This window comes from Gaeumannomyces tritici, assembly GCF_000145635.1.
Source record: "Gaeumannomyces tritici R3-111a-1 unplaced genomic scaffold supercont2.2, whole genome shotgun sequence".
In the NCBI taxonomy this organism is placed as follows: domain Eukaryota; kingdom Fungi; phylum Ascomycota; class Sordariomycetes; order Magnaporthales; family Magnaporthaceae; genus Gaeumannomyces; species Gaeumannomyces tritici.
In genome coordinates, this window is record NW_008804546.1 from 3,662,839 (window position 1) to 3,682,362 (window position 19,524).

A 19,524-nucleotide genomic window follows, 5' to 3' on the forward strand; every position below is an offset into this window, starting at 1 on the left:
TTTTGGGAAACTAACAACACACACACAACCAAAAAAAAAGACGTCCACGTCATCGCCGTCGACCCAAAACACCAGGGGCCGCGGCGCCGGCAAGGCCTTCATCGAGTGGGCGCTGGCCACGGGCGAGGCGTGCGGCGTACCCGTCTACTTTGAGTCGTCGCCGTCGACGGTCAAGCTGTACGAGCGCATGGGCTTCTCCCGCATCCGCGACAAGATCTCGCACAAGGGCAAGGTGCTGGGCCTGCCGCTCGTCACCGTCGACGTGCCCCTCATGGTCTTCATGCCGTCGGCCGCGGGCGGGCTGACGTTTGACCAGTGGCGCGACGCCGGGTACCCCAAGTTCGGTTCCGAGGCCGCGAGGAGGGTCAAGGCTGAGGTTGGCGCTGGAGGAGGAGGGGGAAGGAGTGCAAAGGTGCCCGTAGAGACGAGCTCGGCTGCCAGCAGTGAAGGGCTCAAGGCGGATGCTGGGGGGAGGAGGCGTTGGTGGAAAAAGCTGATCAAGTAGGGTGCGTTTTTTCTCTGCCTTTATCTCTCATTAAGTTTCTCGATATCTAGGCCTCGGACGGCGGAATACCCCATGCCACGGATTTGGTGTCTTTATTTTTTTCAAGTATTCTTGTTCTTTTGCAAAAGACACAGCACACCGAGTGACCGCGGTGTTAAGTGCTCGGTATTTTCGGACTTGGGAAGCAATGCGAGACGCACCCAATAAAAAAAAGTGGCGGGCCTCGTAATTGCCCAAACACAGGGGTCTAGTCATGGACCGAGGCCGGAGCTGTTGCGAGAGAGGGCCTACTACGCAGGGTCGGATCGGGCGACTTGGGGAGGACACGAGCAGAGGCGGGCGTGGAAAAAGCGCAGCCATCAAGTCGCATTGCATGGTCGGCTATTTCGGCCAGCCCACACCCCTCGGTCGAGCGAAACCCACACGATGAGGCAAATACGCCGACGGGCTAGCCACGTAGGGATGTGCTTCCCTGCCGTTGATCTAATCTGATCATCTGATAAAAACCCAGCCATTTATGCTGCCCAGCGCTTCTCTTCACTCGTCTCCTCCACCCGCCGACACGCACGTATACACCTCTTCTCAAGAGCGGGTCGTCCGACTTGAAAAAAAAACCCCCCCCCCAAAAAAAACACACACACACCATGGCAGTCAAGCCGCTGGCCAAGGCCGGCCTGATCTGGCGGTTTTTCCTCTACACACTCGGGGCGGCCTTTGCCTTTTTCAGACGCACGCGCGCGCTCAAGAAGCGGCAGAAGCGCCAGCAGGCCCTCGAGCGGAGGAAGCAAGCAGCAGCACCGTCAGGCAACAAGCCACAACTACAAGACACCGAGGCGGCAGCGACGCAGCCACCACCGCAGCAGCAGCATCCCAGAAACATCGTCGTGGTCGGCGCCTCCTTCGCGGGCTACCACGTGGCGCGGGAGCTGGCGGCGGGCCTGCCCGAGGGCGGCGCGCACCGCGTCGTGGTGGTGGAGCCGAGCAGCCACTTCCACTGGACGTGGGCGCTGCCGCGCGTGTGCGTGGCCGAGGGCCACGAGCACAAGGCCTTTATCCCCTACGGCCCGCACCTGGCCGGTGTCGCTCCGGGCCGCCTGCGCTGGGTCACGGGCCGCGTGGCGTCGGCGTCGCGCGGCTCGGTGACCCTGCAGGGTGACGACGACGGGGGAGATGGGGAGGTGATACCGTACGACTACCTCGTCGTGGCGACCGGCTCCGGGGCGGGCGCCACGCTGCCGTCGCGGGTCGGGGCGGCGGACCGGGAGGGCGGGCTGGGTCGGATCCGGGAGATGCAGCGGCGGGTGGCGGGCGCGGCCCGCGTGGTGGTGGTGGGCGGCGGCGCGGCGGGCGTGGAGCTGGCGGCCGACGCGAAGGCGAGGTACCCGGACAAGGACGTGGTGCTGGTACACTCGAGGCCCGCCGTCATGCACCGCTTTGGCCCGGAGCTGCAGGCCGCCGCGCTCGAGGGCCTGCGCGGCCTGGGCATCGAGGTGGTGCTGGGAGAGCGCGCGTCCGTGGGCGAGGACGGCAGGCTAGTAACGCTGTTGCGGTCGGGGAGGACGATCGAGTGTGATGTCTTTGTGAGGGGTCCCTTTTTCTTCTTCTTTTTTCTAATACCCCGCTTGCTTCACCTCCGCTGATAACAACCTCTACCTACCCCGTCTCACAGATCAGCTGCGTCGGCCAACGCCCGACCTCGGACGTGCTCGCGGGACTCTCGCCGGGCTGCATCTCCGAGTCGGGCCACGTGCGCGTGCTGCCGACGCTGCAGGTGGCCGACGAGTCCCTGCCCAACGTGTTTGCGTGCGGCGACGTGGCCGACACGGGCACCGCCAACCCCAACGGGCGCGCCGCCGTCAGGCAGGCCGAGGTGGTGGCCGACAACATCCTCGCCATGGCCACGGGCGGCGGCCGGCCCTGCGCCGAGTACAGGGCGCACTGGGCCGACGGCGTCATCAAGCTGACCATGGGTCTGGTGAGTGAGTGGCGAGAGCTAGAGGTGAAGTAAGTCGAGTTCATGCTGACGCAAGCTCGCTTGTCTCTAGGAAAAATCAATCATGCAATTTGGCGATGGCAAGACCGAGTTCTTCTGGCATTCCAAGGAAAAGGACGTGGCGCTCGGGGTCGACGGCGCCTGGAGGCACCTGGGCGCCGTCCCATTCGAGGATAGCACCGACGAGCTGGCCCAGTACCGACAGGTTTAACTTGCTATTGTTTATTGTAGAAGCGAAAGCATAGATGGAGCCTCTTTTTTAATACTACAAAAAAAAACACGCAGTGCCCTCTTCTTGCTATCCCCCTCCTCAAGCAGGCATGCTTTGCAGCAGAATCTGCGCCCCGTAGCACTTGGCGACGTGGTCGACGAACCCCTCAGTCGACCAAAGGCGCTGCGCCCCGGCCTCGACGACGCGGCGCCGGCTCTTGATCCCCGGCGGGAACAGCTCCAGCGCCGCGTGGCCGGGAAGCATGCCCTGCTCGAACAGCATGCGCACCTTCTGGCACCCGTCGCAGTAGACGCCATGGTCTAGCGGGGAGCAGCAGCCGCTCTCGTCGCCGCCGCCGCCGCCCCCGCGGAGGGACGGCATCCGCACGATGGCGGCGCCCATAAAGTCGTCGGGCACCGCGTGGAGCGGCTCCTCGAGCGACAGGTCCCGGGCGGGGGCCTCGAGCGGGGCGTCGCGGAAGGAGGCGAAGACGAGCGGGTCGAGCGGGTTGAAGCTCGTGGGCAGCCTGCCGTCGGCGGTGCGGGCGGGCTCGACGGGCGGCGGGAGCTCGCCGCCGTGCAGCGCGAGCGAGAGCTCCTTTGCGTGGCGGATGCTGACGAGCCGGGTCGGGACGTTGTACCAGCCGCGCAGGGCGCCGGAGTACCTCCGCTGCGGGATGGTGGTCATGTGCGGGAGCAGGCGCGCGACCTGGTCCGGCGACAGGGAGAAGCAGCGGGCGGCGCGGTCGGGCGTGGTCAGGCGCAGGGCCGCGTTCTCGCGCAAGCAGCTGAGGCAGGCGCGCTCGCACGTCAAGAGAAACAGGAACCCCCCAAAGTGGGCGCGGCACGAGCCGCAGGCCGAGGACCGCAGGGCGGCCAACAGGCCCGAGGCGCGGTGGAGGCCCAGCAGGCCCGTGCGGTGCAGGGCGTGCAGCTGGGCGGGCGCGTGGCGGAGCAGCTCGCGCCAGACCTCGAGGCTCTCGATGATGTCGCGGGCGCGGCGCGAGATCTGGCGCAGGCGGTCGAGCGACTGGAAGTCGAGGAAGCCCACCGTCGCCAGGAGCAGCTCGTCCGGGAACCGGGTCAGGTCGCCCAGCGGCTGGCGCGCCACGTGGGCGTCGGTCCGCGGCCTGGGCGGCCAGCTGCTGCGGGGGACCGAGGCGGGGATGTCGATCAGGCGGACGTCGCTCATGGCCTCCCGCTCGGGCCGGACCAGCGCGCAGATGCGGGGCCCGGCCAGGCCCTGGAGGAGGCCGCCGTCGGTGGTGGTGGTGGTGGCGGATCCGTTGGCCAGGCCCGTTGCCGCCGTCATGGTGGTTGGCGGGAACGGGTGGGCAACGCCCTGCGGGCCATAGACAGAGGACGACATGGCGGGCGGTTAGGGCGTGGATGGCGACAGGACAGCTCGAGCTTGAGCTCGAGGTGCGAGTGCAAGAGCGGGTGAGGGGTGGAGGGATAATGGCAAAGCCAACCAGACTATTAGTAGCAGGTGGGAGAGGAGGGAGGGGTCATAGATAATCTGGTGGTGCCGCCCAGGCTACCAATGCCTGTCCGGGCGGGCGTGTGTTTCGGCGGGAGATAGGGAGGGAGGGAGGGAGTAGGTACAGTACAGAACAGAACGGTGCAGTACGGTACCTCTGTGCCGAACTACATAGCTTGCCCACAGAATGTGTACCGAGCTCACATATGCAGCCGTCGTATCGAGCCGTGTGCGGTACCTGGGGAGGAGGCAGGACCTAGTTAACAGCAAGCCACTTTTGACAGGCTGGGTTAGTGTCTCTTGGGAAATGTCTTCGGTATTAGGTACATCAGACGGAAACACAGAAAGAAAAAAAAAAAGCCGCGGCGAAACTCGCACACACCCGCTAGCCGCCAGCGGCTGTCACTGGCTCACGCGTCTATGCAAGCTCGGGCGGGTGTGATGTGATGTGATTGAGCGTGACGGATGGGATGTGACTGCAGCGCAGGGATCCATGCCGGGCTGCTGGGCTACTGGGCTGCTGGGCTGCTGGGCTCCATGCTGGCCCCCCAGCTAATGCAATGTCCACTAAATGTCTACCCAGACGGCCTGCCGGCGCGCACTACGCGGAACGCGCGGCCCCATGCGACCTCCCTATTTGGACGGGCGCCAGGCGCCAGGCCCCTCTCCCAGCCCAGTGTTGCAGCGCACACGGCCTTTTTGGCCCCAGATCCATTTCCCAGGCGCTCGCAACCGTGCCACTGCAGACCCTCCCGTCACTGGAAATATCACCGTCACGTCATGCATCGGGAACACTGTGCTGCTCCCGCGACTGGGCCAGGGCTCCCACGCTCCCCTCCCCTCGAACGGGGGCCCAGATGAGGGGCCAAGCCCACTCGCTGGCTGGGGAAGCTGCACGATGCATGCATGCACGCAGGCCATAACTGAAAAAGCAAACATCTGATGGGCCAGCCTTTGGGAGTCTCGGTCTTTCCCCTCCATCCCTCCTTCGCCAAGAGCTCCGTTCTCGCTCTGTTTGCTGTGCCTGCATATGTATGAGTGAGGGAGAAGGCGGTTGACGTGGACACGCCGGCATCCAAAGGCTTTCCTTTCTCGCTGCTGCTTCACAGCGGGCTCGGGAGGTCCCAGGGGCCAGTCGAGCACTAGGTCGTACAGCCTCCGCCTCCACGCCTCGAACCCGCTCTTCAGCGAGTACGCAAACGACGCATCGAACCGCCCACCGCTATCCAGATACGAGACGCGCCCGCAGACGCCGCAAAAAGTGCCCGCCGGACCTCGCCGCCCGGCGAGGACTCGTACGCCGTCAGCGTCCCCGAACCTGAAATCGGGCGGCGAGGCCCATCCACTTGGACGCGTCGGGCGCGCTGGCGACGTGCCGTAATATGTCGTCGTTGACCGTCGCCGGCTCGCCGGACTGCGGGAGCGTGAAGCTGATAACCGCCGCAGTGGCACTGCCCCCGCAGCCGCTCGTTGCCGGCCTTGTCGAGCTCCTGCTCCCGCGGCGCAGGTCCCGCCCGCCTCGGACTCGAACGTGGTGTAGCCTGTGAGGGCGCGCCCTCGAGCGTCGACAGCGCTATGAAACGTAGAGACACGCCGCGGGGGGAGGGGGCGCGTGGAAGGTGCTCATCGTGCCGTGTGCGTGTACCGGCAGACGGAGCAGCTGCAGAGGTGGACCGGCAGCGGCAGGTTCGAGGGCGCCACCGTGACGGTGAAGTGCGCTCTGCCTTGCAGAAGCAGCGGGCCGTGAGCGTCCCGGTGGTGCCAGTGTTTTGATCCGTTTCCATGGCGTGCTATGTGATGAAGGCTCTTATTCTATGCTTTGGTTTGGTCATCATGGAGCAACCGAGTGTATGCTAAAGTCGCATCGAGGCTAGGTTGGTTGTGTTGGAACCATGAGCCGTCTTGGATCCTCAGATTCCATGACGGAATCCAAGTCGCCACGATGGGCGGGGTACTGCATGCGATGGACGCAACTGCCACAACGTCAGCACTTTAACACGTTGAACCTGGAGTTCCATCTGCCCGTCTTACCCAACCAGCAAGCCTCGAGACCAACCCGCATGCCGTGATCGCGTTTCGATCAAAACATGCTTGGGCTGCAAGGGAATATGGTACATATCAGATGCTACGCTGGCATTGTGCAGCCAAGGCCAAAGTTTGACGGGGGGACGTATCCAAAAACAGGTGGCGCCCAAAGCGCCCGATAAGATTCCCCGAGCAATTTACATATTCAGCTAAACATAGACGCGTTCCCAAGGGGGTATAGATCATGGCTCTCTCGGTCTCTGGCCGACTCTCCGTCGCCCTGCAAATGGGTCTTGCGGAAACTCTCATGACGCTTATATCGATGCACCATTTTGCTACTGTCGACCACAATGCCGCGTAATATTCGTCAAAACATATCCCTAATCTGCTGAAACACCCCGATATCGTCATCCAGACAACTCGAAACGTCCCCAACCAGGCTGAAGGGCCCGTCCGATGTGGACCCCGGGCCGCTACTGCCTCCCATCTGGACCAGGCCCGAATAGCCTTCAAATATGCGCGACATCTCGCTGTGCAGGGCGCTGCCGTTCTGCTCGTCGTCCAGCAGCATCCCCGGGACCATGTCTTGGTCAAAGTCCTGCCGGAGCGCCGGGCCCATCGACCCGCGCCCGGCCGGCGTGCCCGCCGACGAGTAAGGGGGAGGCGGGTAGGTCCCCGCGTCGGCGGGGCTGTTGTCGTGCGTCGGCGTGTGCAGGGACGAGATGGACGACGGCAGGGTCGTGGGCGCCGCCAGGCTGCTGATGGAGAGCGGGTCGTGGTAGTGACTCACGCCGCTGGGACCGCCGGCGCCGTTGCTATTGTTACTGTGGCCGTGGTCGCCGTCCTCGTCCTGCAGTCCGAGGCGGGTGGCGTAGTTCTTGAGCGAGTGGACGGCGCGCCAGAGCCGCTGCGACACCCAGCTCCTGGCCGACAGCTCCTTGATGAGCCCCAGGGCCGTGTAGAACTCTGGGCGCGCCAGGTTGCTGAACTCGACCGGCGCGTGGGCGGCCGCGAGGAAGAGCACCGCGATGGAGGACGAGAGGAACTGGTGGTAAAACACCTGCAGGCGCCGGTACACCCCCGTGTTGTCGTGCAGCTTTCGGAGGTACTGGATCGTGTCCTGCGCGAGCCTGACCACCTTGAAGGCCAGATCCTTGTTCTGCTGGATGCTGCTGGCGCAATGCAGCACGGGCATATGCAACCACATGCGTATCTGCACGAGGAAGCCAAAGAGTTAGTCATCGTGTTGCATTGTGTGGCAGGGACCGGGACGAGGTCCGCTCCATACCTGATACATGCGTAGCCGTGTCCAGACCTGTTGTCTTTGCAGGTTGTAGGTTGGGCCGGCAGAGGGCAGAGGCATCTCTCGCAGGCCGTTGGTTTTGATATCGTCCGGCACGCTCTCGTACCACGCGAGGATCTCCTGGTCAAGCGTCTCGAATTGCTCCCGTTTGAGGTCTAGGGTAACAGCGGCATCAAAGTAGTCAACCAACTTCCAGATTCGGGCAGCGAGTTTGGAATATGTGATCATAGCCACCATATAGGGGTGTCCATCCTGCAGTACGAAAAAAGGCATCATGGTTAGAGGCCGAAGTGCAAGCAGGAAAAGCCCGGACCAACTAAACAAACACTCACCGGATACGGCAGCTTGGGGTCGATGGTTTCGTCGCACATTACATAAGGAAGGCCCGTGGCAAACGCCCAGCGCCGGTCCAGCGTGTACGTGACCCAGAAGGTGTTGACGGCGCTCCGGCGCTCCGGGCCCTCGGGGACCCTGTGCAGCCCCTGGCGCCGGTGCAGGCCGAGTTCGAGGCAGAGGCGGGCGACCTGGCCGATGATGCGCCAGGCCAGGATCTCGTCGTTGCAGAGGAACTGGAAGCCCGCCACCGTGTTGAGGAACGGCAGGCTCGCCACGTCGGCCCCCTCGCTGATGAGCAGGCGGCTGATGACGGGCCGCATCGTCTCGAACAGCTCCGTGGCCCGCGGGCTGCGCCCGTGGTTCTCGATGGTCAGCCCGCAGCACATGACGATCTTGAGCTGCAGCGTCCTCATGTCCGAGAAGCGCCCCCCGTCGTCGGCGGGCGGCGAGAGCCGGCGGAGCCTCGCCGACTCCATCCAGTCCGCCAGGGCCCGCGCGTGGTCCATGATGGCGTCGACGTCGAAGACGGGGTACATTATGGCGACTTCGTCCTTGTAGATCTTGCAGAGCTTGAGCATCTCGCCCTTGTCGTATTGCCATAGGGGATCCGAGCTGCTATCGGATCCGGCCGGTGTTGACCTCAGCGCCGGGTTTGGCGCCGCCGCGGGGGCTGGCGGCGCGAGCCCGCCGTCGGAGCCCTGGCCGGCCTCTTCGGCGCCCTCTGTTCTTTCACCGCTGTAGCCCATCTTGTGCAATGTGTTCTTGGCCATGTCGACAGTGAAATCTATGCTTGTCGGTCCCCGGAACCTCGCTGCCTGGCTGAACGATGGGCGCTCCCTTAGGCTTATGGGCTGCCCCGCCAAGAGCGTGGTGGAGGATTCGGCGATGCTGTTCACCCGCGCCATCGGAGGCGGCTCCCCTTCTGTCCCTGCCGGGGGCGCAGGGCGGCCGGTCGGGTTATAATCGGGGACATTCTGAAGGGTCTCTTGCCGGAGGGTATATATGTTTTCGAACAGGGTGTTGACCTGGCTCTGGAGGGTGGCGATCTCGTCCGTCATGCGCTTGTAGTCGTCCGAGTCCTTGAAGCTGCTGGAGCAGCAGTTGGCCGTGTAGAGGCAGGTGAGGTTAAGGTGGCCGCATCGCCCGCAGGGATGTTCGCCGTTGCAGCGGATCTTTCGTCGTTTACATTCGGTGCTTTATGTCGAGGGCAAAGGGGCACCAGTTAGTCGAGAGCAAGCGCGACGCAAGATCAAGGGGATGGGCCAGCGGGCCGGCTGTCTTGGGAGGAAGCAGGTCTTGTTGCACAGCTCGCAGGGTCGGCCGTTCCGAGGCAGCGTCAACATACCACGCGAGAGAGATGTACTAGAGCGCAATACCATGGGCGCAAGTCAGCAGATCTGCAGGCAGCGGAACGTCCAGGCCTCTGCTTCTTCAGGGGCTGCTAGCGCGAGGGCACACGTACTCTATTCCTCTTGCTCCTCTGCTGCTTCTGCCCGTCGTCGTCGTCATCGGCCCGGCGCTTCCCGGCGGCGGCATTAGCCGGCGGGCGCGCCGAGGCCGGGGAGGCTGTCGCATAGGGAGAGCGATGGGCGGGGCCGGCGTCGGGGGCTCCTCGCGGGGTGTTGGTGCTGCTCGAGGGGGCCGTCCTCGAGACGGCGGTCAGGGCCAATGGGTCGTCGGGCGGCTGGCGCAAGAAGGAGCGCAGGTCGCTCACCTGGGTCTCGAGGTGCTCCATCCCGCTTGCCGTCGGCCGTCGGGATTTTAGCTCTGCCAGGAGAGTCGGACTTGAGGGCCGGCGGAGCAGCGCTGCTTGGGGCTCCGATTGTGGAGCTGCAGGCCGCGGCCAGCCGGGTTCCTGCGACTTTCAAGACGCTGGACATCTTGGGGCCCACGTGACTGCAGCGTGTGGGGGGAAGTAGTTTAGTGCTGTGCTTGGGGGAGCTTGCCTTGCTTTGTCTTCCTCATTTAGGGCTTCGGTCGAGGCGGCGTGGACGCCCCCAAGCGATGAGAGAGACCGGTGTGGGCATTACAGAGTGACACAAAGCCACCTTTAAGCAGCCTGGCAGCTGGAGCCGAATTGTGTCGCAGAATCCTGCCCTCAGTCAGAAAGCAACAAAGCCTGGTCATCAAGTTTATTGGATCAGAGGGTGGCTTCAATGGCAGGCAGTGGCCTGATCTGGCGTGGATCTGCCCAATTCAGGCATCAGAGTGGGTGGAGGGTGGGCCTTCAATTACAGCCAGCCACTCGCAGGCCTATTTGATCCAGAGCTCTTGCTTTCAAAGCGCTTGCTTTCAGAGTCTCGTGCCGGGCTCTCAGCTCTCATCTTTGACCCTTCAACCCGACTCTTGCCTCGACGAGAATTGAACCGAAACCCGCCTCAACCATCATGGACCAAGACACACGCAGCTTCGTCATCGAGCGCGCTACTGACCCCCCGGGTTGGCGCTGTAAATCCTCCCTGTGCAGCTGCCGAACCCAACCCGCTGCCCCTTGGCACCACAGAAGCCGCGCAGCGTAACCGTGTCGCCATCCTTGAGGAACTTGCGCACGTCCATGCCATATAGTTCCACGTCCTTCTTGCCGCCCTCGCTCATCTCAAGCAGGCTGCCACGCTCGCCCGCTCCAGGGCCGCTGATGGTGCCAGAGCCGAGCATGTCGCCTGGGTTTAGCGGGCAGCCACCGAGCGTGTGGTGCGCAATCATCTGCGGGAACGACCAGATAAGGTGCTTGGAGCTTGTGCGGCTGATGGTTGTCGTGTCGCCCTCGGGTGCTATTTTTCGCCCTGTCAGCACAAGCGCCTCTAATCCCGGACGCTGCCGCATGCCGCAAGGGAACAAGAACATGCTTACTGGTCAGATCAACCTCCAAACTGATGTCAAAAACACCCTGGCCGTGCTCCTCCTTCATGTAGTCTTGCACGGGCGTCTCCGTCTTGACGCTCGGCGCGGTCCTGAAGGGCTCGAGCGCGTCGGCGAGCACCACCCACGGGCTGATGGTTGAGGCAAAGTTCTTGCTGTTGAAGGGGCCCAGGGGTATGTACTCCCACGCCTGGATGTCGCGCGCGCTCCAGTCGTTCAGCAGCACGTATCCAAATACGTGCTCAGGCGCACCCTTGATCCTGATCGACTCCCCCATCGTGTTGCCCTTGCCAATGAAGCAGCCGAGCTCGAGCTCCAGGTCGAGGCGCCTGCACGGCGCTGTCGTCGGCACCTTGGGCTCTGTAGTCGGGTCCAGTAGTATCTGGCCCCACGGCCTCCTGACGGGCGTGCCCGAGACCACTATGCTTGAGGCCCGGCCGTGGTAGCCGACAGGGAGGTGCGTGTAGTTCGGCTGCAGTGCCGTCTCGGGGCCGCGGAACATGCACCCCACGGCGTAGGCGTGGTGGTATCCTGCGTAGAAGTCGGTGTAGTCGCCGATCCTCATGGGCAGATGCATCTTGACGGCATCCTGGGGCAGGATCGCCCGCGCCTGCAGCTCGGCATCGTCCCTTAAAAAGGCTGGCGACAAGGTGTTGTCGGCCGAGAGCAGGCCCTGGATGGCCTGGCGGACCTCCCGGTGGACCTGGCGACCCAATGCAGCAAAGTCGTTGAGGGTAGGCTGTGCGAAGACGGGGCCGGCATCGCGCAGGGCTGTAAAGACATCGGCGAAGTCGGGCTGCTGCTGAAGCATCTTGAGGTCCAGCACCGAGGAGCCAATGGCAACGGCGGCATGAGGTGAGGGGTCCGCTTCGGTGCTGATGATGCCAAAGGGGATGTTGGCCAGCGAGAAGTCACTGTCCTCGTTCACGCCCGGGACCCACGTTGCAGTTGCAGCCATTGTGTGTTGCTATCGAGAGGGGATGTGTTGTATTTGCCTTGTGGGATGGCTTCTCGCTTCTCACAGAGTCTGCTCGCTGAGGAACTGAAAACATGTCGAAATCTTGTTTGTCCAACCCCAAGACGGGATGCGGGAAGCATGCGGGAAGCAAGCCGCTCGTGCTGGCGGGGCAGGCGCAACCAAGCCGACGCATGCCGATGCACTCCACATTTGGTTTTGTTACCCGCGCCAGGCAGACGTCAGCTTGGGTTTGGACCCTGGGTTTGGGCCCTCCCTGGCTTTGAGTCGGGATTTCGTTTTCGAGCTCGCACTCGATCCCACTGAAGCCATCCTTTAGCAGTCATAATGGCCCAACGGACAAAAGTCAGCAGCTGAATTCCATAATGTCTGCCATCGCGGCTACCCGGGACGGTTCCGATGCAGGGCAAAGCCAAATAACTGGGTTCGTTGCCAAGTTGACTCAGGCCAGCAACAGCTGTCCCAGCCCATGCTGATTGGTCGTGATGTGACTCTTTCGGGGTGAGTCTGCCTGCCTCTACAGCTGCATGTGCGCTAGCTAGCGCCTTACCAGCTCGGACGAGCAGACTCTATTGCTCAGCCCCGGGAACACAAGCGTACAAGTACGGCCTGAATACCACGGTTTTCTCATATTTGCAAACAATCTTGTTCATCCCCAACCATCCTAGTCCCAGTGACAATTCCTGTCTCGTATCATGAGCCCAGCCTTTCCGCACACTCGTCCGACATCATCCCTCGACTGGAGGACGACGCCTAAAAAAGCAAAGCTTGCGCCATCCATCAGCCATAACCTCCGTCCGGAAGCGACGCCCAACTAAAGTCCCGTTGAAACGCGCATTACCTGAGCGTACATATCCTGTAGGCCGCCCAACGTGTTTCCTGATTCTTCTCTCTTTCGAATCCTCCCATGGTTCCCATATCTTGACTGACCTGGTGTGCAGCTCATACAGAGTGTGGCCTACCTTTTGGGAGCGGCAACTCTCCCACGGTACCATGGCTGACTATACGCGCATCCTGTCGGACCGGCTAGGCGAGATGGCGCAGAGGAACGCATGTGTTCCCCGGAAGGACCTACACGACATTGAACTAGTCAGGCCAGTAGTTCCTGTGGGCACGGCCAGTCCAGCGCCTCGCTCTGTCGACAGGGTCGCCTTCGACGTGTGGTTCGTCATCTTCAGCCATCTCGAGTATTCGGACGCAGTGGCCTTTTCCAAAACCTGTCGCGCTTTCTATAGCCTCGCTCCGTCCAATGCCCTGGTGACGAGAGAGCAGAGACACCAGTTCTACCTCAAGGCCGAGAAATTCCGGCAGCACGATGGACTGCTGGTTTGCTTTTATTGCATGAAGCTTCGCCCGAGGAGCCACTTCGGCAATAACCAGTACGTATCCTTTTCGATCCAAGGATGTATGGACAGCCAATGATATGGGGCGGAGAAAGGTGCTGACAGTCTGGGACAACCTGGGTACCAGGGCAACCAAAGGCCGTGGCAAACATGGCGCCCATCCTGACAAGGCTATAAAGCGCCACTGCTGGGACTGCACCGCCGCCGGAAGGCTCTACCCCGAATCCCAGCCGCTTCGCAAAGACAAGCACCTCTGGTACCTCTGTCACCAGTGCGGCATCTTCAAGCACAGGTCCCAGCGCTGCCTGAAGGAGGACGCCCACGATGCCGAGGGCAGCCTTGCCCCGCGCACCGTCTGCACGCCGGCGTGGCCCGCCACCGTCCCGTCCGCGCTCGAGTCCCGCCTGCCCGCGGCGCTCCAGGACCGGATAGTCGGCCACCTCGGCTACCGCGACAGGATGTCCCTGGCCGCCACCAACCGCCACTTCAGGCGGGCGGTGCGGCCGCTGGGCGCGCCGCTGTCGGACAAGGTCGCCGTCGCCAAGCGGGCGGCCAACTGGACCAGCGGGCCTCCGAGGGGTGGCCCGTGGGCCTGCATGGTCTGCTTCCGCGCCCGGCCCGAGAGCAGCTTCCCCAACATGGAGTCGCTCCAGAGCAAGTGGTGGCGCCGCCGCTGCCGCGCGTGCTGCCACTTCATCTACCGGGGAGGCCAGCAGCAGCAGCAGGGCGCCCCGCCGCGTCAGTGGCACCCCCTCGACGAGTGCTGGTTCTGCCGCGAGCTCAAGGACGCCGGCGCCAAGTGCGGGACCTGCCACGAAGAGGGACCCGCGTGGGACAAGAGGAGGGAGCTGCAGGCGCGGAGGGAGAGGCGGAGGGAGCGCGCCGGCGCCGCGGCGGACCAGGACTTCTCGGAGCCGCTCTCCCTGCTCTTGGTGGGCGGGAACGCCCAAGAGAGCGCCGAGGACGAGGTCGGGCCGGTCGAGGCCCAAGGCAGTGACCAGCCTAGCGTGGTGGTCCCCGCCGCGCACGAGGAGTTCCCCGCACAGGAGGAGGTGAGCGGCCAGGCGCGAGAAGCGCCCGAGGACGGCGACGAGAACACGTCCGAGGCTGAGGAGAAGCCGCCCGTGGTGTATGCTGGAGGCGTGGCCGCGGGGACGACGTACCGCAGCCGCTATGCGCCGTCGCACACATATAGTCGCCTCAGGCGGTTCCTGTCGGTTGGGTATCCTCTACGCCGGCATCACCGCCCGTGGACGACCTGGGGAGCCATCAGCGAGAGGTTGAAAAACGCACGGTTGGGCAGGTGATCCGTGGAAAGAGCTGATTCGTACTGTTGCTCAGATCCGTTGCATTATACCGTCGATTTCTGAATATTGGTGCCATTCAATGCTGACGCCTGCTCCCTTCCGCCAAACCGTCGAAGAGGTGGTGCCCTAGTTGGCCCGAAACCTGCCGAGCTATACCACGTAGGTCCCTGTAGGGCTGGCGTGGACCGCTCGGTGGATCCAGCTCCGCTTGCCATGAAAGTGGCGGGGGGTTGGGCTGAAACCAAACGGTCTTCGAAGCCTCCGACGCCTGCGTCAGCCTGCGCCTCGCCTCGCTTGGCCGCATGTCACCCTTCAATGGCACGCTGGCGCTGCAAGGGATTGCAGCGCGGGAGTGAGGTGGAGTAGGGCTACGGCGTCCGGCGCTGTGCCCAGCTGTTGATTTACACGCGCTCTCCCGAGCGGAATTAGGTAGAGGATAGGGAGTGAGTAGATACATCGTGTCGAGGGCTGGGTCAGAGATGTTCTTGGATGCGGTGGTGATTTTCGTCTAGTATGCAGGTCCCCGGCGAGGGGCAGAGGGTATCAACGTCGTCCGCAAGCCTCTATACGCAACAAATAAAAAGCTCCAGCGGTCAGAACCTGGAGCTCTTCCCTTACGTCCCCTGGAGATGCATTACAAAGGAAAATGGAAACAAAAAAAGAAAACAGAACAAGCCTAAAGACATGAGTGGTCATGGGGGAGTAGAATAGAATGACAAAATAGGGGCAGGGAAAATAGGAGTAATAAGGTTTAATAGCTCTTCGAGGTTTCGCGGGATCTTCCAGCATTCTCGCACTGCGGTGAACAAAAGCCCAACACCTCAAACCTGCCTTCTCAAGAGGCGTCCGTCCGAAAGCCTCATGGGGATTATTATGTACATTGTAGGGATGAAGGAGAAAAAAAAAAGAGAGAGAAGAAGAGGAGGTTCTCGTGTCGTGCTGTTCTTCCCCGCAGCAGCGCCGTGCTAATTTCAGATTATTAGATCTTTGTCGAAACCCTTTTTCACCACCGGCTGCGGAATATGCGCGACCTGAGCCGCATGGGCTCAGGGCTGTGCACGGGGGCCGCGGCGGCCGGAGCCTCGTGCGGCATGCCGGCCGCGGGAGCGGCAGGCATCGCAGGGCTCGGCTGAGCTGGAGGCGCCATGGTGTGCGCCGGCGGGGAGGGGGCCATGGTGTGCGCCGGGGGAGGGCTGGCATGGCTTGGGCCGGGGGAGGGCCGGGTGGGCGGCGGCCGGAGGAGGAGCCGGCATGGCGTGAGCAGGGGGAGCAGCCGGCATGCTATGGGCCGGAGGAGGAGCCGGCATAGCGTGAGCTGGAGGAGGAGCCGGCGCGGCGTGAGCTGGAGGAGGAGGAGCCGGCATAGCGTGAGCTGGAGGAGGAGGAGCCGGCGCGGCGTGGGCCGGAGGGGGAGCCGGCATGGGATGGGCCGGGGGAGGGGCGGGGTGGGCGGCGGCGGGAGCAGTCACCGTCTGAGGAGCGGCAGTCAGGGTCACCGTTTGGTGCTGGGTGACGTGCTGGGTAACGTGCTGAGTGACGGTATGGACCATGGGCTGGCCAGCAACGGACTGGGTGACGGTGTGAACCTGAGTGATGGTGTGGACCATAGGGGCCACGGGCGCTGCCGAGACGGTGTGGACCTGCGTGACGGTGTGCAGAACCGGGGCGGCAGACTGCGTAACAGTGTGGACGACCGGGGCAGCGGACTGCGTAACGGTATGGACCACGGGGGTGGCAGACTGCGTTACGGTATGAACAACAGGGGCTGCCGATTGTGTGACGGTGTGCACAACAGGAGCGGCAGACTGCGTTACGGTGTGAACAACTGGCGCGGCGGTTTGGGTAACGGTGTGAACAACGGGAGCAGCGGACTGCGTGACCGTGTGAACAACGGGGGCAGCGGACTGCGTGACCGTGTGGACGACCGGGGCGGCGCTCTGAGTGACCGTGTGGACGACAGGGGCGGCGCTTTGAGTGACCGTGTGCACGACAGGGGCAGCAGACTGCGTAACCGTGTGGACGGCGGGAGCGGCGGACTGGGTGACGGTATGAACGACCGGCGCAGCGGACTGCGTAACAGTATGGACAAAAGGTGCCGCAGATTGGGTAACGGTGTGCACAACGGGAGCAGCGGATTGGGTAACCGTTTGGACCTGGGTGTGAACCTGGGTAACGGTGGCCGGAGGAGGAGCAGGGGCAGCCGCGGCCGACTGGGTGATGGTCGCAGTAACGGTATGGACGACAGGGGGTGCCGACTGGGTAACCGTATGAACGACGGGAGCCGCGGTTTGGGTGACGGTGTGCACCACGGGGGCAACAGATTGGGTGACGGTATGGACGACAGGCGCGGCAGACTGGGTAACAGTATGCACAACGGGAGCGGCAGACTGAGTAACAGTATGCACAACGGGAGCGGCAGACTGAGTAACAGTAGTAGTAACGACCTGGCTGACGACCTGGGTGTGGACCACGGGCACCGACTTGACCACCTCCTTGGTTTGCGTCACGGCCTGGGTGACGTGAACAGTCGAGACGACAGGGACCGACTTGACGACCTCCTTGGTCTGGGTCACGTGCACGGTCGAAACAACCGGCACGGACTTGACGACCTCCATAGTCTGCGTCTGCGTGACATGGACCGTGGAAACGACAGGGACGGACTTGACAACCTCCCTAGTCTGGGTAACGGCGTGGGTGACATGTACCGTCTGGGTCACGGGCTTCTCGACCGTCTTAACAACCTCCTTGGTCTGGGTGACGGGCTGGGTGACATGGACCGTCTTGACAACCTCCTTGGTCTGCGTCACGGGCTTCTCGACCGTGTGGGTAGCAGTCTGGGTGTGAACCTGCGTCTGGGTCTTGGTAACCTCCTTGGTCTGCGTCACGGGCTTCTCAACCGTGTGGGTAGCAGTCTGGGTGTGAACCTGCGTGACGTGCACAGTCTTCATCTCCGTCTTGACGCTGGTGGCCGTCTGGGTGACATGGACCGTCTTCACCTCCGTCTTGGTCTTCTCGACGGTGCTGACGGCGGTCTGGGTCACGTGGACCGTCTCCGTCTTGACCTGCGTGACATGCTGGGTGACGGACTGGGTGACGTGCTGCGTGACGTGCTGCGTGACGGACTGGGTGTGTGTCACGGTGTGGGTGACGGGCTTAGCCTCGACCGTCTGCGTGACGTGCTGCGTGATGGTGCTCGTGCTCGGCTTGCATTCGGCGGGGGGCGCCTGGGCCGGCGGCGGCGGGTTCGGGCTCGGCGCGGCGAGGGCTGTGGAAATTAGGGCGAGAACCGCCAGCGGAAGACGATGAACCAACATCGTGGCTCTTTTTTTTTGTGCGGGTGTATGTATATAAAGCGGTCGATAGGGCTCGGCTCGGGCGTGTCGGTGCGTATCTTTACTCTCTTCAAGGAGTGGCGATGAGGCTTCAGGAAACAAACGAAGATGCTGGAAAAACAGCTGGAAAAAACTAGCAAGCCAACTAGGTCGACGATTAAAGCGAGTGAGGCCTGCTCCGCAGCACCGAAGACAGGTAGCAGCAACTAAGAAAAACACAGAAAAGAAGGCGGCCACAAGTGGAAGCCCAGGTAGTAAAATTAGCAGTTCTGGAAGTCTATCACGGTCACTCGCGTTGAGGATGGCGTGAAGACAGGACCGACTGCGATGCCACTGGCAGCAGAATGAAAAGAAAGCAGGGGTAGGTACCGGCCAACGAAGGAAAGGAATGAAGATCGCAGCCTTCAGGAAAGAGTGCAAAGGCCGACCAGGTCGAAGGAAAGCTGGCAGAAGGGAGCGACCCGTATTCCCTTATACATGATCTCCGTGCAGCGGGTACTACCCACACTCCCATGCCGCAGCCGTGCCGTGAACCTTCATCCTGGCCTGTGCAGCCTGGGCAGGGCATGGGGGCGTGGGCTTGCCACGCTCCAAACAAGACGCCCAGCGGAAGGGGGGGGTGTGGGGGGTAGCGGTTCGAAACGAGGAGGGCGTGCGTGAGGGCGAGTACGTGAGGTACAGTAGCGTTCGTCAGCCCTTGGCTCCAGAAACACCGGCTCCCCTTCTTTTTCTTTTTCCTCGCTCGCTCGCTGACTCCTCCTTCTTCCATACTGTTCCTGTGGCATCATGGGTGGAGAGGATTTGCTTCGTCTGCTTGCGCAAGGTGGAGAGAGGGATGGGGCGGCAGCATCGTCGGCCACGCATATGCGCCATCCTTCGAGGTGCGCCTTGGGACTTCCCTGGCATGAGCGTCATGCGGCTGCCACCGTCCGCGGCCTCTACCTGGTTTCCCGCAGCCTCGGGCAGCGAAGGCTGGGCTGGACGTCAAGGTCGCCAACCCGCAAAAACCCACCTTGATCTCGGTGCTGCTTGCGACCGCGTGCCAAGGGGTCGATCACCTGTAACAATAAACAATGTCCCGTGAAGCAGACTGGGGCGAGTAACCTCGCGGGGTTGCGCCTTTCAGGCCACACGCTGCCTCCCCGAGGTCTTCAGGTTTCGATTTCATTTTTGGCATGTTTTTTCTTCCCTGTCAGGCTGCTTCTTCTGTTTCTTTCCCGGGTCTGCAGTTTGGACTTTCGTCAACTCTTAGCCTGATGCTCCACACGCCTGTCTCTGGGCTGGTAGCCCCAGCCGGCCCAGGCATCGTCAAGGTGATTCCCGTCATCCTCCAGTTCCTGGCTCACGGAAGTGAGGGCTTCCACCCAGTGCCAGCCACAGTACCTGCTGTTCCAACATTTGCTTTTTCGTGTTTCCATAGGCAGTGGTCCAACAGGTGCTCGGTCGGCTACTATCCGACACGGGGTGGATGGCGCTTGTCTTACTCCGCGCCTTGCCGTAGTGCCGCGATGATGAGGTGTGGTTGACTCTGGTTGACGCAAGCCTCGCGGCTCAAGCATGTGCAACGACTGACGTCGAAAAGAAAATTCACAGAAAAAAAAACACTAGGGACGTTGAGATTGGGCTACGCTAGCCGATCTTAATCCGGTTAAGGGCGGGGTCCCGCCAAGTCCCCCCTGGTTTGATCCCCGCACTCTTCTAGTTTAGCGTCTGGGCCGAGTCCGCTCTGAGAGCCAATCGCGGCCGTCCGAAGTCCCCTGTCGGTGTCCCATCGTATGGGTCCTCGAACCTCGACGACATCGCTGCAGGTACCTGGGAAACCGCTACGAAAGGCGCCTGCCACGCACCAGCCGAA

The 19,524-nt window shown here is 62.5% G+C and overlaps 7 protein-coding genes across 7 annotated transcripts in view; 3 read left to right on the top strand and 4 right to left on the bottom strand.

Moving 5' to 3' along the window:
- Positions 1-1,100, top strand: part of GGTG_03797 (hypothetical protein) — a 2,553-nt gene extending 1,453 nt beyond the window's left edge. The window contains exon 2 of the mRNA XM_009221580.1: positions 41-1,100. Coding sequence (XP_009219844.1) covers positions 41-153 — 113 coding nt within the window. The 3' untranslated portion in view covers positions 154-1,100. The remainder of the gene's footprint in view (positions 1-40) is intronic.
- A 49-nt stretch (positions 1,101-1,149) lies between these two features.
- GGTG_03798 (hypothetical protein) lies at positions 1,150-2,709 on the top strand (the record flags this gene model as incomplete). The annotated part of the gene is made up of 3 exons (XM_009221581.1): positions 1,150-2,085; positions 2,175-2,480; positions 2,551-2,709. The coding sequence occupies 3 exons, from the start codon at positions 1,150-1,152 to the stop codon at positions 2,707-2,709; spliced, it is 1,401 nt and encodes a 466-aa protein (XP_009219845.1).
- Positions 2,709-4,553, bottom strand: GGTG_03799 (hypothetical protein). Its single transcript, XM_009221582.1, has one exon. It carries the CDS (start codon positions 4,075-4,077, stop codon positions 2,809-2,811), a length of 1,269 nt encoding a protein of 422 aa, XP_009219846.1. The 5' UTR covers positions 4,078-4,553; the 3' UTR covers positions 2,709-2,808.
- A 938-nt stretch (positions 4,554-5,491) lies between these two features.
- Positions 5,492-9,587, bottom strand: GGTG_03800 (fungal specific transcription factor domain-containing protein; the record flags this gene model as incomplete). Its single annotated transcript, XM_009221583.1, has 7 exons — positions 5,492-5,729; positions 5,834-5,908; positions 6,588-7,426; positions 7,502-7,768; positions 7,849-9,046; positions 9,198-9,214; positions 9,315-9,587. The coding sequence occupies 7 exons, from the start codon at positions 9,585-9,587 to the stop codon at positions 5,492-5,494; spliced, it is 2,907 nt and encodes a 968-aa protein (XP_009219847.1).
- Positions 9,588-9,986: 399 nt separating this feature from the next.
- On the bottom strand, positions 9,987-11,807 carry GGTG_03801 (fumarylacetoacetase). Its single transcript, XM_009221584.1, has 2 exons — positions 10,703-11,807; positions 9,987-10,623 (listed from the first exon to the last, which is right to left on the bottom strand). Exons 1-2 carry the CDS (start codon positions 11,667-11,669, stop codon positions 10,277-10,279), a joined length of 1,314 nt encoding a protein of 437 aa, XP_009219848.1. The 5' UTR covers positions 11,670-11,807; the 3' UTR covers positions 9,987-10,276.
- Positions 11,808-12,341: 534 nt separating this feature from the next.
- On the top strand, positions 12,342-15,187 carry GGTG_03802 (hypothetical protein). Its single transcript, XM_009221585.1, has 3 exons — positions 12,342-12,545; positions 12,629-13,066; positions 13,158-15,187. The coding sequence occupies exons 2-3, from the start codon at positions 12,681-12,683 to the stop codon at positions 14,335-14,337; spliced, it is 1,566 nt and encodes a 521-aa protein (XP_009219849.1). The 5' UTR covers positions 12,342-12,545; positions 12,629-12,680; the 3' UTR covers positions 14,338-15,187.
- On the bottom strand, positions 14,691-18,149 carry GGTG_03803 (hypothetical protein). The gene has a single exon (XM_009221586.1). It carries the CDS (start codon positions 17,649-17,651, stop codon positions 15,384-15,386), a length of 2,268 nt encoding a protein of 755 aa, XP_009219850.1. The 5' UTR covers positions 17,652-18,149; the 3' UTR covers positions 14,691-15,383.
- Between the last annotated feature and the right edge of the window lie 1,375 nt (positions 18,150-19,524).